The 13,570-nt window shown below is 39.3% G+C and overlaps 1 protein-coding gene across 2 annotated transcripts in view; it reads left to right on the top strand.

Annotated features, from left to right (window-relative positions):
* Nucleotides 1–13,570, top strand: part of LAPTM4B (lysosomal protein transmembrane 4 beta) — a 61,065-nt gene that overhangs the window by 27,737 nt on the left and 19,758 nt on the right. The window contains exons 3-6 of one of the 2 annotated variants that reach the window (XM_061123701.1): nt 4,078–4,151; nt 4,533–4,655; nt 7,789–7,887; nt 12,405–12,500. In XM_061123701.1, coding sequence (XP_060979684.1) covers nt 4,078–4,151; nt 4,533–4,655; nt 7,789–7,887; nt 12,405–12,500 — 392 coding nt within the window. Of the gene's footprint in view, nt 1–4,077; nt 4,152–4,532; nt 4,656–7,788; nt 7,888–12,404; nt 12,618–13,570 lie in introns of those variants that run through there. The other variant, XM_061123700.1, reaches the window with a different exon arrangement.

Raw genomic sequence — 13,570 nt, 5'->3', positions numbered from 1 at the left:
AGGTTAACTTTAACAAAGGCATTTCCTTTTCTGTTTTCAGTGATTGGCTGTGTGTCAGGAAATGTTTTCTAATTATGCTTTTTGTGGCCTGTGGTGTAGCTTTTCTTCTGAACCTTTTCAAATGAGAACTGCATCATTAAGCCAGGAATTTAATGTAGGAAACAACTTGCAGGCAGTGTGATCTGACTGGTTAGCGTACCGTGCACAGAATGAGTGAAGGATATTTCTGTCACTGACCCATAGTTTACTGGTTGTAAAAATCCCTATTAGAAGCAGTTCCTCACTTGCCTGTTGACATAATTACAAAAAGAATGAATTTTCATTCTTCAGAGTAACTCTTGTATTTGCCACGGTAATGCTACACCCTTGTTTCAGAGGAGTTGACTTCTCTAGATTGCTAGGAGATGCAAGCCCGTTTTATCTTATCTGCTCTGTGTTTTTATTTGACTTACACTTTGATCCTACCTAAGTTGTTTCATATGCTTGTAATTTATTCATTCTGTTCAGTGTGGTTGGTATAGTTACTTATAGGAATAGAATTTTGAAAATTTCCTTATCTCAAATTAACATATTTCTGTTATCTCATTGTGAGTGGTGATAGGATACCACCTAGGTGGTATAGGATAATTTTATTTATGCCTTTTAAATTTCTCCTGAGTTTTATATTTTTGAGAAAGATGGAAATTAAAAGAATTTTTTAATGATTATGTGAGATTTAGTTCTGGAGTGGTTTTCTTTTTAGACAGAATAGGACATAAAAATACTCAAGATTTTAATTTTTCTATATTAACATTGATATGTCTAATATTAACATAAGAGATAACATATAAATTGTATTATAACCTATTATAACCTTATATAAATTATGTTAATATAAAGGTCATTGATTTTTTTTTTTTTAATAAAGCCTTGAGTTTGCTTGTTTATCTATCTCTCTTTCTTTTAAGATCTATGAGGGAGTCAAAGAGTATCCCACAATGGGTTGGCTTTTATAAAATTAATTTTTCTCATTATAGAAGATACTTGTACAGAATTTTAAAACCATCAAAGTAAGACAAACAAAATAGTGAACTTCTGCCTGAGTTCAAGTTTTGAGAGATTGCCACAGGTTCTAACAGGCTTTGCATGTAATAAAGGATGTCCAGCTCCTCTTAGGGAGGCTCTGTGGAATCCCAGGACTCTGACCTCCACCACTGTATTTGCTCTATGTCCTTCACAGCTGGGTAGCGCAGAAGAGCATTGCTTCTGGAGGCAGACTTTTCTTGGCTAGAGTATCTCATCCACCACTTGCTAGCCGGGCAGTCTTGGGCAGGTTACTTGCCCTGCAAGAAGACTATGAGGCTTACATGAAATGCCCTGTTGGTACCTCTTCCCACATAACAGGGGAAGGTGAGGTCATTTAACATTAAAGTTATAAAGTAAATTATAAATACATGTGTATCCTAAAGGAAATCATACTCCCTAAGTACTGACGAGCATTCATCATCATTTTTTTTTTAGTTAATCAGTTTATTTATCTGGCTGTGTTGGGTCTCCGAGGCTGCCTGCAGGCTCTCTCCCGTTGCAGAGCGAGGCTACTCCTGTTGTGGTGTGCGGGCTTGTCACCGCGGTGGCCGCCCTTGTTGCAGAGCATGGGCTCCAGGGCGCGTGGCCTCAGTAGTTGTGGCGCAGGGGCTTAGTCGCTCCATGGCATGTGGAATCTTCTGGGACCAGGGATCGAACCTGTGTCCCCTGCGTTGGTAGGCGGATTCTTAACCACTGGACCACCAGGGAAGTCCCGTCATCTTTTGATTCTCTTATAAAATTTTTTTTTTGAGAATCAAATTTTTACTCTATTCATAATAAAAGTCATCAGCTTTATTATAAATTTATTGCATTAAATCTGTGTCTGTGTTAGTCACTCAGTCGAGTCCGACTCTTTGCAACCCGTTCATGGACTATAGCCCGCCAGACTCCTCTGTCCATGGAATTCTCCAGGCAAGAATCCTGGCATGGGTTGCCATTCTCTTCTCCAGGGGATCTTCCCGACCCAGGGATTGAACCTGGGTCTCCCACATTGCAGATTCTTTATACCATGTGAGCCACCAGAGAAACCCTATGTATCTGTCTTTTTTTTTGGTTTTTTTTTTTTTTTTTTCACTTTTTTTGGCTGGGCCTTGGTGCGTGTGGGATCTAGTTCCCTAATGAGGGAATGAACCTGCCCCCACCCTGCGTTGGGAGTGCAGAGTCCGCTGGACTGCCAGGGAAGTCCTGATTTATCTGCATTCTCTCACAGAAAGTACTTTGACCTTGTACTTCTGTTTGTAAACCTCCCACTTGAAATAACCTCTCATCTCTGAAGCTGAGGGTACAGAGCAGGTGGTTCTAAAACTAGAATGCTTTGCTTTGGAGAAATATCTGTAGGAAGTGGCAGCCTAAATTGGTTCATTTGGTTAGTATTTAAAGCTTAAGAAACAGAATCGTAGAGTCAGAGATTTGAAATCATAAGAGCAGGATTAGTCATAGTTTAGCCTTTTGATGCAGATGCCATCTCAGCAAGTTATGTAACCTCGGAACCCTGGTTTCATAATCTCTTCATTGGGCACAGTAACATCTACCTTAGAGTTAGGAAGACTCAGTGAGATAGCTGTGAAAATGCCTTGGAAACTGACAGCACTATACAGATAACTTTACTGCGAGGGTTTTTTGTATTCTCTTAGCCTGATGATAACCCTACATGCTACCTTCACAAATCCAGCCTTATTGTACTTCTTATCAGAATCTCTTAAAAAATACGGTGACACGACCTCTTGAGGAAGTCTTCAGTTTGTGCCTACTGGGATATAGGCTTTATACTAGAGTTGCAGTGTTCAGCAGAAATACAGTGCAAGCACGTAAGTCATTTTGAATTTCTTAGTAGCCTCATTTAAAAAGGTAACTCAAATAGGTGATTGCCTTTAATAATATATTTAACTCGGAATATCCCTAATATTACTGCAGCTTGTCATCAGGATAAAAATGATCGATGAGATAGTTTAATTTTTTTATACTAAGGCCTTGAGATCTGGAGGACATGTCAGTCTTACAACACATCTCATTTTAGACTGACTGCAGTCCAAGGGCTCAGTGCCCACGTGTGGCATGTCACCTTCTCCACGCAGTAGTGAACGAGACATAGAAACTCATTTTCAGGAAGGTTCCTCTAGCAGAGGAAGACAGACAGTCCATAAGCACCAAATATAAGACAATAGTGATGTGTTCTATTAAGAAAATACAGCAATCATGTGGGCACGACTGGGAGGCCACATTAGCCAGGATGACCAGGGAGGATCTCCTGGAGGTGTTGAGCCAAGACCTGAATGATTAAAACGGCAAAAGCTGGTCAGGTGAAAATATGACAGACATTAGAGGGCAAGTGTGAGGCCCTGAAGTGGGATGATTCTGTTGTGTTCAGTGAACTCAGTGATAGGGCTGGATTAGGGTGAGCAGAACAACGTGGGAGGAGATGAGAGGTCGGCAGCGTCTAGGCTAAACACAGACATACCGGCCTTGATAAGAAATTGAGATTTTTAAGTGAGATAGGAAGCCTGTGGAAAGTTTTAATAGGGGTCCGAGACACGTGAGATTATGAAATACAAGTTAGATACCTATTTGTTAAAAGAATACCTCAGTTTTTATATATATAATTCAGTGGCCCAGAAGACCAAACTGTTTAATGTATAGATATGTTTATATATATATTTAATATAGATATAGATATAGTTAAGATCTGTTAAGTACATATATATATGATATCTATTAAATATGTTAAATAGATTTAATATATCTATTAAATATATCTATAAGTAGAGTCGAACACCACTGAGCAACCGACACAGGTATTTTATATAGACATATAAATATGATTTAAGGAGAACATCTTTCAGGCACTTTGCTTCCATTACCATCTTCTCAAATTCCAAAGGAATGCTGGTGATATACTTAGTATAAAGTTCTTGTCTATAATTGGTTTATAAACAAAATGCCTTTGAAGAATGACTAAAAAGTGTTACACAGTGGAGCTACAACTGATTTTCTTTCTTAAAAAACTTTTGGCAGACATGTGCATTGCCATCGCGATTTCTGTTCTCATGATCCTCATCTGTGCCATGGCCACGTACGGGGCGTACAAGGTAAGCAGCTTGGAAACAAGGTCCTGGGCCTTTTCCTCCATCTCTTACACGTGTAATCTGTGCTGCTGTCTGTAAGAAGTAAGTTATGATTATTCCCAGTTTCCTGTAGGAATCTTTGGAAGTTTAAATCTCTTGTTAATGTTACATGGAAAACCAGTGTTACGGTCTCAGAAACGTTCACTGGAGACTTGTGGTGGATTGCTTTTGTGTGGTTTACCAAGTTGCCATCATGACCCTCTTTAATGTATTTCTGCTTCTCCATTTCCCTTCATATTAAGATTTCTCTGAATTAAAATAATGTTTTGTAAAAAATAAAAAATAAAAAAAAATAATGTTTTGTAATACCAAGCATATTAACACACGCTTTTCTCTTCTGTTCAGCAACACGCGGCCTGGATCATCCCATTCTTCTGCTACCAGATCTTCGATTTTGCCCTGAACACCTTGGTTGCGGTCACCATACTTGTTTATCCAAACTCCATCCAGGAATACATACGACAACTGGTACGTGACCTTCAAAATTGCGATGTCTCTTCGTGACATGAAAGAGACATCCCTATCTTTGGTCAAGATAGGGATATAAAGGAAGTAGAGAAAAACAGACAGATAATAATTTGTGAATTTTTAACTTGCATCTGAGATTAGAGATCTTTGAATAAAGGTTTTGAATTTCTTAGAATTCTTTTTGGGAAAACTTAACTCCCTGAGGTAGATCAGTGGTGATGATGGTGTTGGAGGTTCCTATCTAATTTACAAGCTGCTTACTAATTGTCTAATTTTTTTTTTTTTTAATTGTCTAATTTTTGTAAAATGCAATTTATTGAGTTATCAGCAGAGGGTAGCTTTTTGCCTCTGCTGTGTATGGAAAGTGGGAAACTTGATATACACTGGTTCTCACACTTATTTGACTGTAGAACCTCTTTCTTCCTCCAGCTTTTTTATTTTGTCCCTCAGCCTCCCTCCCCTCCCCATACCCCCCTTCCTCCAGCTTCTTTTGGGGTTTGGTTTTCTATTAAATGTCCTTTGTGACCTTATTAGTGAATATGGGTGGCTTGCTATTAAGGAGCTCTTGGAGGGTGTGAGGTTAGGATACATCCATGACTTCACGTCTTTAAATCGTTGTGTTTGAATTATGAATGTTTATGAAAATTTAATTTCTTCAAAATCAAAGAATGTTTTAAATGGAGAGAATGTTCAGTCTTTGGAGGTTGTAGTAGTAGTTTCTGAGCATGGGAGAAGCAGCAGGTTGTTTCCTGGGATGAAGACACAGACTGGGGGTTTGATGTGGTAACAGAGGTCAAGAAGGTCAGTGGAAAGAGAGACGTGGAGGGGATGGAGGCAGGCTGGAAGTGTGGCAACAGGAGTTCCTGACCTTTCAGGGGCCTGCCCGGATCACGTATGAAAAGCCTCTAGAGTTTTGTCCCTTTGAAGTATCAGGTGGTCATTGCTGTAGGAGATAGCTTCTTTTTGCTTCTTAGAAAACAGGTCTATGTTTTCATAGAGTGTAGTGTCAAGGAAATTTTGGTGTTTTCCCATGAGCTAACTTAACGTATCATTTCTTGTAATAATAGCTAAATGTTTCTGCGTGAGGAGTTTATACGTGACCAGCAGGTTGTAAACCTGCCTCTGTCTTTAAGGACTTGGGCTTGACTTTGTAATGATAATCTGGCACTGAGCTCCTAATGTCACCCGGGAATTGTGGAGGAAACAGGGTCGTCACGTAGCCTGTCATGTGAGGGGTTGGGGAAGGGTATTGTGCAGTAGAGGCGAGTCACGACTATAGTCTGACTGCTGTGAGGTTTATAAGGAGGAGGAAGGCTGACGTGCAGGCAGGCATTTAGAGCACTCGTGATGCTACCTAGACTTCCTGTCACACGCGCATCGTTCAGTCACTCTGTGCCCACTTGTAAAATGATCATGTTAGTGACGCTGGCAGTGATGCTAGTATCAGTTTAAAAAATCGCTATCTACTTCTTGTTTGTTAGTATAAACCAAATTATACAAGTAGGTATCTTCTGAATGTCCTACTTGAAGATCCGTCTGGGTGGAAGGAGCGAGGCCTTCAGGTTATCACAGTGCCTGAGCAGCAGACGGCAGTGAAAGCGGACGTCAGACTGGCCCTGATACTGCGGCTCTTGTTGACAAGTTGAGATATAGTGAGTCTGGGGAGACTTGTCTGAAAAGGCTGATGGAGAGAAGTCCCAGTGCCTGCTCTTTTCATGTGAAGCCTTGTAAAACACAGATCAATAAGCTGTGCGTGTGTTTTTAATAGATCTTAACTGGATATAGAAACCACGTTCACTTTTCTGGCATAAAGAGTGTAAAAGATCTTTGTGGAAAGGGTCTCGCCCACTTTAATCCCTGTTTGCCCCCCGGCCCCCCACCCAGTGTTTCTGGAAACAGTAAGATTTCATGTTGGTCTTGTAAGTAACATCCATTTGTTTTCTTCTTAACCCTTTGAGATCAGTACTACAGACAGCCCTTTCAGGTTCCAAGAGGCAAGGGCCTGTTTGATGAGCTGATCACAAGGAACGACTTAGATTTTATTTCTTAGGTATTTTGCCACAATGGAAGGGGACTCTGAAAACCATTGGGTGAGGGTCATCCTGGAGAGGGCCAGCCACATGAGTCACGGGTTTTCTCCTTCGTTAAGTCTCATATTACTGCTAAAGTGGGATCCAAACACATAGTCTTGGGTGATGGGGAGAGAGGAAGGGTGACCACACACGGAGCTGCCTTCGACATACATTGTCTAAGCCGATTACCATGAGAGCGTTGACCTGTGCTGAGCACATGGTTTATGGTGATGTCCTGTCATTCCCAGGAACTATATATAGTAGCAGATTTCAATCCTCTTAAAAGGGTTTCCTTTGCCCTGGTAGTTAATCAGTTTGGTCAGATGGTAGGACTTTTTTTTTTTTAATTCAAGTTTAGTTGATTTATAATGGTAATTTACAGTGTTAATTTCTGTGTACAGCGAAGTAATTGTTACACATAGATATACATTCTTGTTACTAAAAAAAATTTTTTTATTGAAGTATACTTGATTTACAATGTGCCAATCTGCTATTCAGCACAGTGACTCAGTTATACACATACAGAGTTCTTTTTTTAAATATTCTTTTCCATTATAGGAAAAGAATATTTTCCTATATCCAGTATCACAAAAGAATAGTTTCCTATTAACAGTATCACAGGATATTGAATATAGTCCCCTGTGCTATACAGTAGGACCTTGTCTATCCATTCTGTATATAGTAGTTTTGATTTTTTAAAAATGCTATGAAAGTGAAAGTGAAGTTGCTCAGTTGTGTCTGACTCTTTGCGACCCCATGGACTGTAGCCTACCAGGCTCCTCCATCCTTGGGATTTTCCAGGCAAGAATACTGGAGTGGGTTGCCATTCCACCAGTGATCCCACCAATTCCACCAATTGGTCCCACCAATGCTATAAATACCTATTAATACAAGATTCTGCTCTTTGAGAAGTAGCATCAGCAAAAATGCTCTATATAAAGAAGGCAGTATTTTACTTTAGTTTTTATTTTTAAAAGTTATTTATTTTTTATTGTGCTGGGTCTTTCTTGCTACGCTCGATAATTAATGAGATTTGCCAATAAGACTCTTCTCTTTTGCAGCCTCCTGATTTTCCTTACAAAGATGATATCATGTCAGTGAATCCTACCTGTTTGGTCCTCATTATTCTTCTGTTTATCAGCGTTATCTTGGCTTTTAAGGTAAGTGTGAAAATTTTACTTATGGTCTAAATATTATTGAATGTATTCGTGAATGGCACAGAAGTAAGCAAATTTCTGTCTATTTATTATCTTGCTTTAGATTTCTGAACTGCTTTCTGAATTCCTAACAGCTTTGTTCCTTCTCTTATCTGTATGACAGAAATAAACACTAACCAACCTTAACACAGGCCAACTCAAGGTTATTCTAAAATCTGTTTGGATGTGAATAAATTAATGTTGTGCATTTGTGCAGTGTGTATTATGTACCGTAGCATCCATTACTATGTCTCAGTACACATCCCTTTGTAATTTGATTTTTTAAAAAATATTTTTTTCCATATTTAACTTATTTTTTTTTAGCTGAAGGGTAATTGCTTTACAGGATTTTGTGGTTTTCGGTCATTTGTTTTTTAAAACGTAATAAACTTTGAACATTATTCTGTAACAATGTATTGGGTAAACTTAGCAGTTTTATAAATTAGTCGTTTTTGGACATTGAGATAGTTTCTACTTTTTTGCTTCTAAATAGTACTGCAATGAATATATTAAATTAAATGTATCTTTTGTATACTTACCCATTTATTTCCTCAAGATATATTTCTTGAAATTAGAAGGATGTGCATAATTTGAAGGTTTTCTGTAGGTTGTCAGATTGGCCTCCCCTAAAGTTGAATGACTTAACACTCCATTCAGCCACATTTCCCTCACCTTCAGCAACTGAGTGCCCTCTAACTTTCTCGTCTTTGTAAATCTGGTAATAAAAACATCATAATCATTGGAACTTGTGCGCTCCTAAGTAGAAAATTCTCAGGTTAGACTTTGAACTTCTAATTCTGAGTATTTTTCATTGTCTTTATTTAGGCATAAAGTTACCCGTTTCTTTAAAAATCAAGCCTCAATGAGCTTGAATAAGCTGCGTTTCGGGAGAAGAGTCATAGCAATTTGTTGAAGAGGAGTAGAAAGAAAATGATTCATTGAAAGTCACTTAGGTCTGCATTTTCTTTCCATAAAGCACACTCTGCATTTTTTGATATTGCACATATGGTTTAGTGGTGAGGATTTGGGTGAGTTTTATAGACAGATGTTGAGGCTTACCGCCCCTGCAGCTCCTGCCCCCACACCCCAAATTCTTGACTGCTCAGTCAGCCCCAGACCACCCCTGGCACAGGCTTCGGACTGTCAGATCCCACCCCTTGAGCTTTGTCACTGAAGGCTAGATTCCTCTTTAGCTTCTGCCTGATTGAAGCCCTTCAGCCATGCCTTCCTATAGACTCTGTGTCTGTTAATTCCAGATTTTCTCATTTTTACCTGCAAGAAGGTTAATCTGACCAAGCTACCCTGTGCCATTGCCCAGAAACTGCTCTTTAAAAATGCATTTTAATTGTGTAGCCATTTACATTTTTATTGGAAATGCTTACTTGAGATTTTGAGTCAGAGGACCTAGACTTAGCTTCAGTCACTGCTGTATCTAGTGGTGTGACCAGGGCCTCGGTTTCTTCCTTCACTTCACAGCAGTAGTAGCTATGAAAACATTCTGTAGGGTGACAGTGACGTCAAATGAGCCAACGGTAGGAAGGCGCGTCACTCGTTTACCCATCCGGTAAAGCCCCCGTGTGCCAGGCCACATCTTAGGTGCTGCTGTAGGTGTCCTGCTATTATCAGTTGCAAATCATAATGATCTGATCAAAGGCTTCTTACAAATTGTTCACAGCGCCGTCTCCAACCTGTGAGTAATGTGTTACACATAATAATTATAATACTTAATAACTATGTATTTATCTGTTCTCTACTAACCAGATTGCGTTTCCTTGAGAACACAGATCCTACCTTCATTTTTCCTCTTCCTTGCGGAGACTCAGTAATTGTTAAAAAGCAAATGTGAATACATGTACGTTTTGTGCCTTCACACATCGGTTTGCCTCTCACAACCTGAATTCACTGTTAAACTCCTCAGTAAGTTTTATTGCTAGTGGTCCCTGGGAGCCCAAACAGGACTTGTGTCAGTTTAACTTTGTCCTTGGTTGGCAAGTAAGAACGCTTACCACCTAGCTCTCCAAATACACGACGGGTGTACTTAATCCTGTCAGTGCAAGTTCATTTGGAAAATAGACCAAATATTTCTTTTTTTTTTTAACATTTTAATTTTTTTGTTAACTCTTGACTGTGCCGGGTCTTCCTGCTTTGCCCAGGCTTTCTCTGGTTTCGGTGAGCGGGGGCTCCTCTTCGCTGCCATGCCGTTCTCATCACTGCGGTGGCTTCCCTTGTTGCGAAGCACAGGTTCTCAGCACAGGCTTCAGCAGTCACAGCTGGCGGGCTCAGTAGCTGCAGCCTGTGGGCCCTAGATCGTGGGCCCAGTGCTTGTGGTACACGGGCTTAGTTGCTCTGCGGCATGTGAAATCTTGCCGGACCATGGATCAAGCCTGTGTCCCCTGCACTGGTGGGCAGATTCTTATCCACTGCACCCCAAATATTTAATTCTTTAATTGAGATTACAGAAGTGTCAAATGGAAGTAAGTTTACTAAAGTAAGTTGTTGGGGTTTTAGAGACATCAGGCCAAGTTTTTCTCCTGTGGGAGTGTTTGTGTGTTCCGAGTGTTGCAAGGGGCTCTCAAGAGTGCAGACTGGACTTGTGAGGCCTTGGACACCGGGTACTTCCCCTCCAGGTTTAACCTTCAGTTGGAGGTTCATCATTTTGGAGGCCTCATGTCAGAAAGAGTTCTTGCCTTACAAAGAACCTTCTGTTCAATGCTGAAATAGTGGACATCTTCTTGCACAGGACACAACAGAAAATGTTCAAGCATTCCTATTTTATTTGTATTAAAATGCTCACTGAGTCTAGGGTTTTTGTTTTATGGAGAAGTAAGAACATTGTTGGGTTAACTGAAAATCCCGTGTAAATCGAACATACTGTGTACAACGTTCAAGGAAAATACCCTTTCCGTCTCTTTCCCATTGTTCTCTGGTTTCAGATTATTGCCATTCAGAAGACATTTTACTAAAATAGCATTACACAATAAATAACATTTTCATCTTTACATTATCACAGAAAGTTTAACTGTAGGAAATAATAACCCCCAAGTACAAATGCAGCTTCAGACAGCTTTCTGAGTACACAACAGAACCTTTACTTTACTCTGCTGAAAAGTGTTGACACATACCCCATTTGTCTTTAAATGTCTTCTTTGTAAAGCAACTTTGTTGAGATACAATTCACATATCATGTTCTCATATATATATATATATATATCTCATAAAGTTCTCCCATTTAAATGTACAATCCAGTGGTTTTCAATATATTCACAGAGTTGTATAAACACAGCTCAGTGGTTAAACAGTGTAATTTTAGAACATTGTTACCACTTGATGTTTTCCCTCACCCCCATCCCCTGTTCCTGGTAACCACTAATCTGCTTTGTGTCTCTGTGGGTTTGTCTAGTCTGGACATTTCATGTAAATGGAATCGTAAAATACGTGATCCTTTGTGACTGGCTTCTTTGACCTTTCCAAGGTTCATCCATGCCGTAGCGTGTATCAGAAGTTTCTCTCTTGCTGAATAATATTCCATTGTTTAAACATCATACAATGGAATATTTTGTTTGTCCAGTCTTGACAGATACTTGGATTGTTTTGCTCTTGATATTATGGATAATGCAAGCTTTTGTGTGGACATAAGGTCTTCATTTCTCTGGGGTATATACCTCAGAGTGGACTCTCCAGGTCACGCGGTAACTATTAAACTTTTGAGAAACTTCCAGGCTGTTTTCCACATAGCACCATTTTACATTCTCAACAGCAATGTAGGAGGGCTCCATTTTCTCCATATCTTTAAACGTCTTTTAATCAAAGAATTTCAAAGCTAGAAAGGGCCTTTAAAATCATTTCATTTTAATCTAATTACACATGATGGGAATGAAAGTGCAAAGAGTTCATATTTTAAACCTTTCCCATGAGCTCTTGCTTTATTTCTAGTATGTCTTTATTCTGAACCTGAATTTTAATTATCCTCTTTGGATATTTCATTATGAAAATGGAAATGTTTTAGTGGATTTTATTGACCATGAAGCAGATTGACATGCTGTGAACCTCTTTTTTTTTTAAGTTGACTTGTATAATAAAATTATATATAATGATGCAGAGTAAAACTCCCAATGATCCAGAGTTAAAATGTGGTGAGACTTGGCTAATGAATTGGTGGTTCTCTAACTCTGAGGGGCAATAAATATTTGTAGAGGATGCTCCTGTCATGCCTTTTTCCTGGAAATTTTCTCCTGCTTTCAGCCCACTCCTCCCCATCACCTTCTGCGTGGTGTGATAGAATAAGGCTGCAGTGTCCCCTTTGGCCAGAAAGTTACTGCACCCATAATTCATCATTTTAAAGGCTTTTTGGCTTAGTAGAGTTAATGTGTGTTTAAAGTTTATGTAAATAAACACTTTGCAATATGGCTTTATCTGTGGCGATATATTCAATTATCTGAAGTTTGAAGATTAAGGTCCTAATAATGACTACTTTTTTGCAGGGTTACCTGATTAGCTGTGTTTGGAACTGCTACCGATATATCAATGGCAGGAACTCCTCTGATGTCCTGGTTTATGTTACCAGCAACGACACTACGGTAGGTGTGATGTTACTTCACATGGAGATCTCCACACGTCCGCTATATGATGGCTTCTATGCGTTTCTAGTGTTTGCTGCTTTTTTCACTGTTGTTGAGACATATTCATGAGCTGCTTAGTCATCAAAGGATTCATAGTTGAACGAAATGTGTTTTGTTTTCCTTACACGATATTAAAATCTAGATGTCTCAGCTTTTGATTCATTTAAAAATGATTACAAATAGATAATATGTGCCTCTCCACATTTGTGTATCTTAAACTTGCATTATTAAACCATGCTAGATAGTTCTAGATATCAATTCTGTATGACTATATATCTTCTCCTTTGACATGTGAAAATAAACTTTAAAATGTGATGGTATAGGTAGAACAAATAGCAGAGCTTACTGCATTTTAAAGTCTTAGGCTGTACCAACTGAGTTAGCCAGGTGATGAGGTTTACTGTGTTTTTAAAACTTGTCCTGCATATGTAAGCTGTAGTGAAAGAATTGAGATGATCTGTTGTTCATACTTAAATTTTTTAAACCTATTAAGTGTGATTTTGGGCAACACATCTTCACTGGAAGTCTTCAAAAAATCATTTGTCCTTGGTGCAAATGATCTTGCCTATCTTGTGTTAAAAGTACAAGCTCTCTAGGTACTACCCTCCTGTGTCCCCATCATTGTGCCTGATGCAGTGCTCGGTACAGGTGTGGGATGCTGAGGGGAAGGATGGTGATGGGTGACGTGAACAGCTGGGATGGGTCCTGGGATGGGTCCAGGAGGATAGGATTGGAGGCAACAGAATGGACAGAACAGATGAAAGGATAGATAGAAATGGTGAGATGGTTCTAAACTAGAATGGGATTTTATTTTTGGTTTTGTCTTTTAAGTTGTGGTCACTGGCTTACTCTGGCCTCACTGATACAATTTAGCCTTTTCCTGACTTGACTTCCTCGTGCATAAAATGGGGATAAAACAAACTTCAGACTTTATACTAAATAGACAGGTGCTAGCTGGTAGCACTGAGATGTATGTGGGATTTCTGCAAGAAAGAGTATTTTATGTGAATAGTTTTCCTATGTCCTCA

This window comes from Dama dama, chromosome 21 (genome assembly GCF_033118175.1).
Source record: "Dama dama isolate Ldn47 chromosome 21, ASM3311817v1, whole genome shotgun sequence".
Taxonomy (NCBI): domain Eukaryota; kingdom Metazoa; phylum Chordata; class Mammalia; order Artiodactyla; family Cervidae; genus Dama; species Dama dama.
The sequence above is the reverse complement of the archived record's forward strand: the minus strand, read 5'-3'. Positions and strand labels throughout refer to the sequence as shown.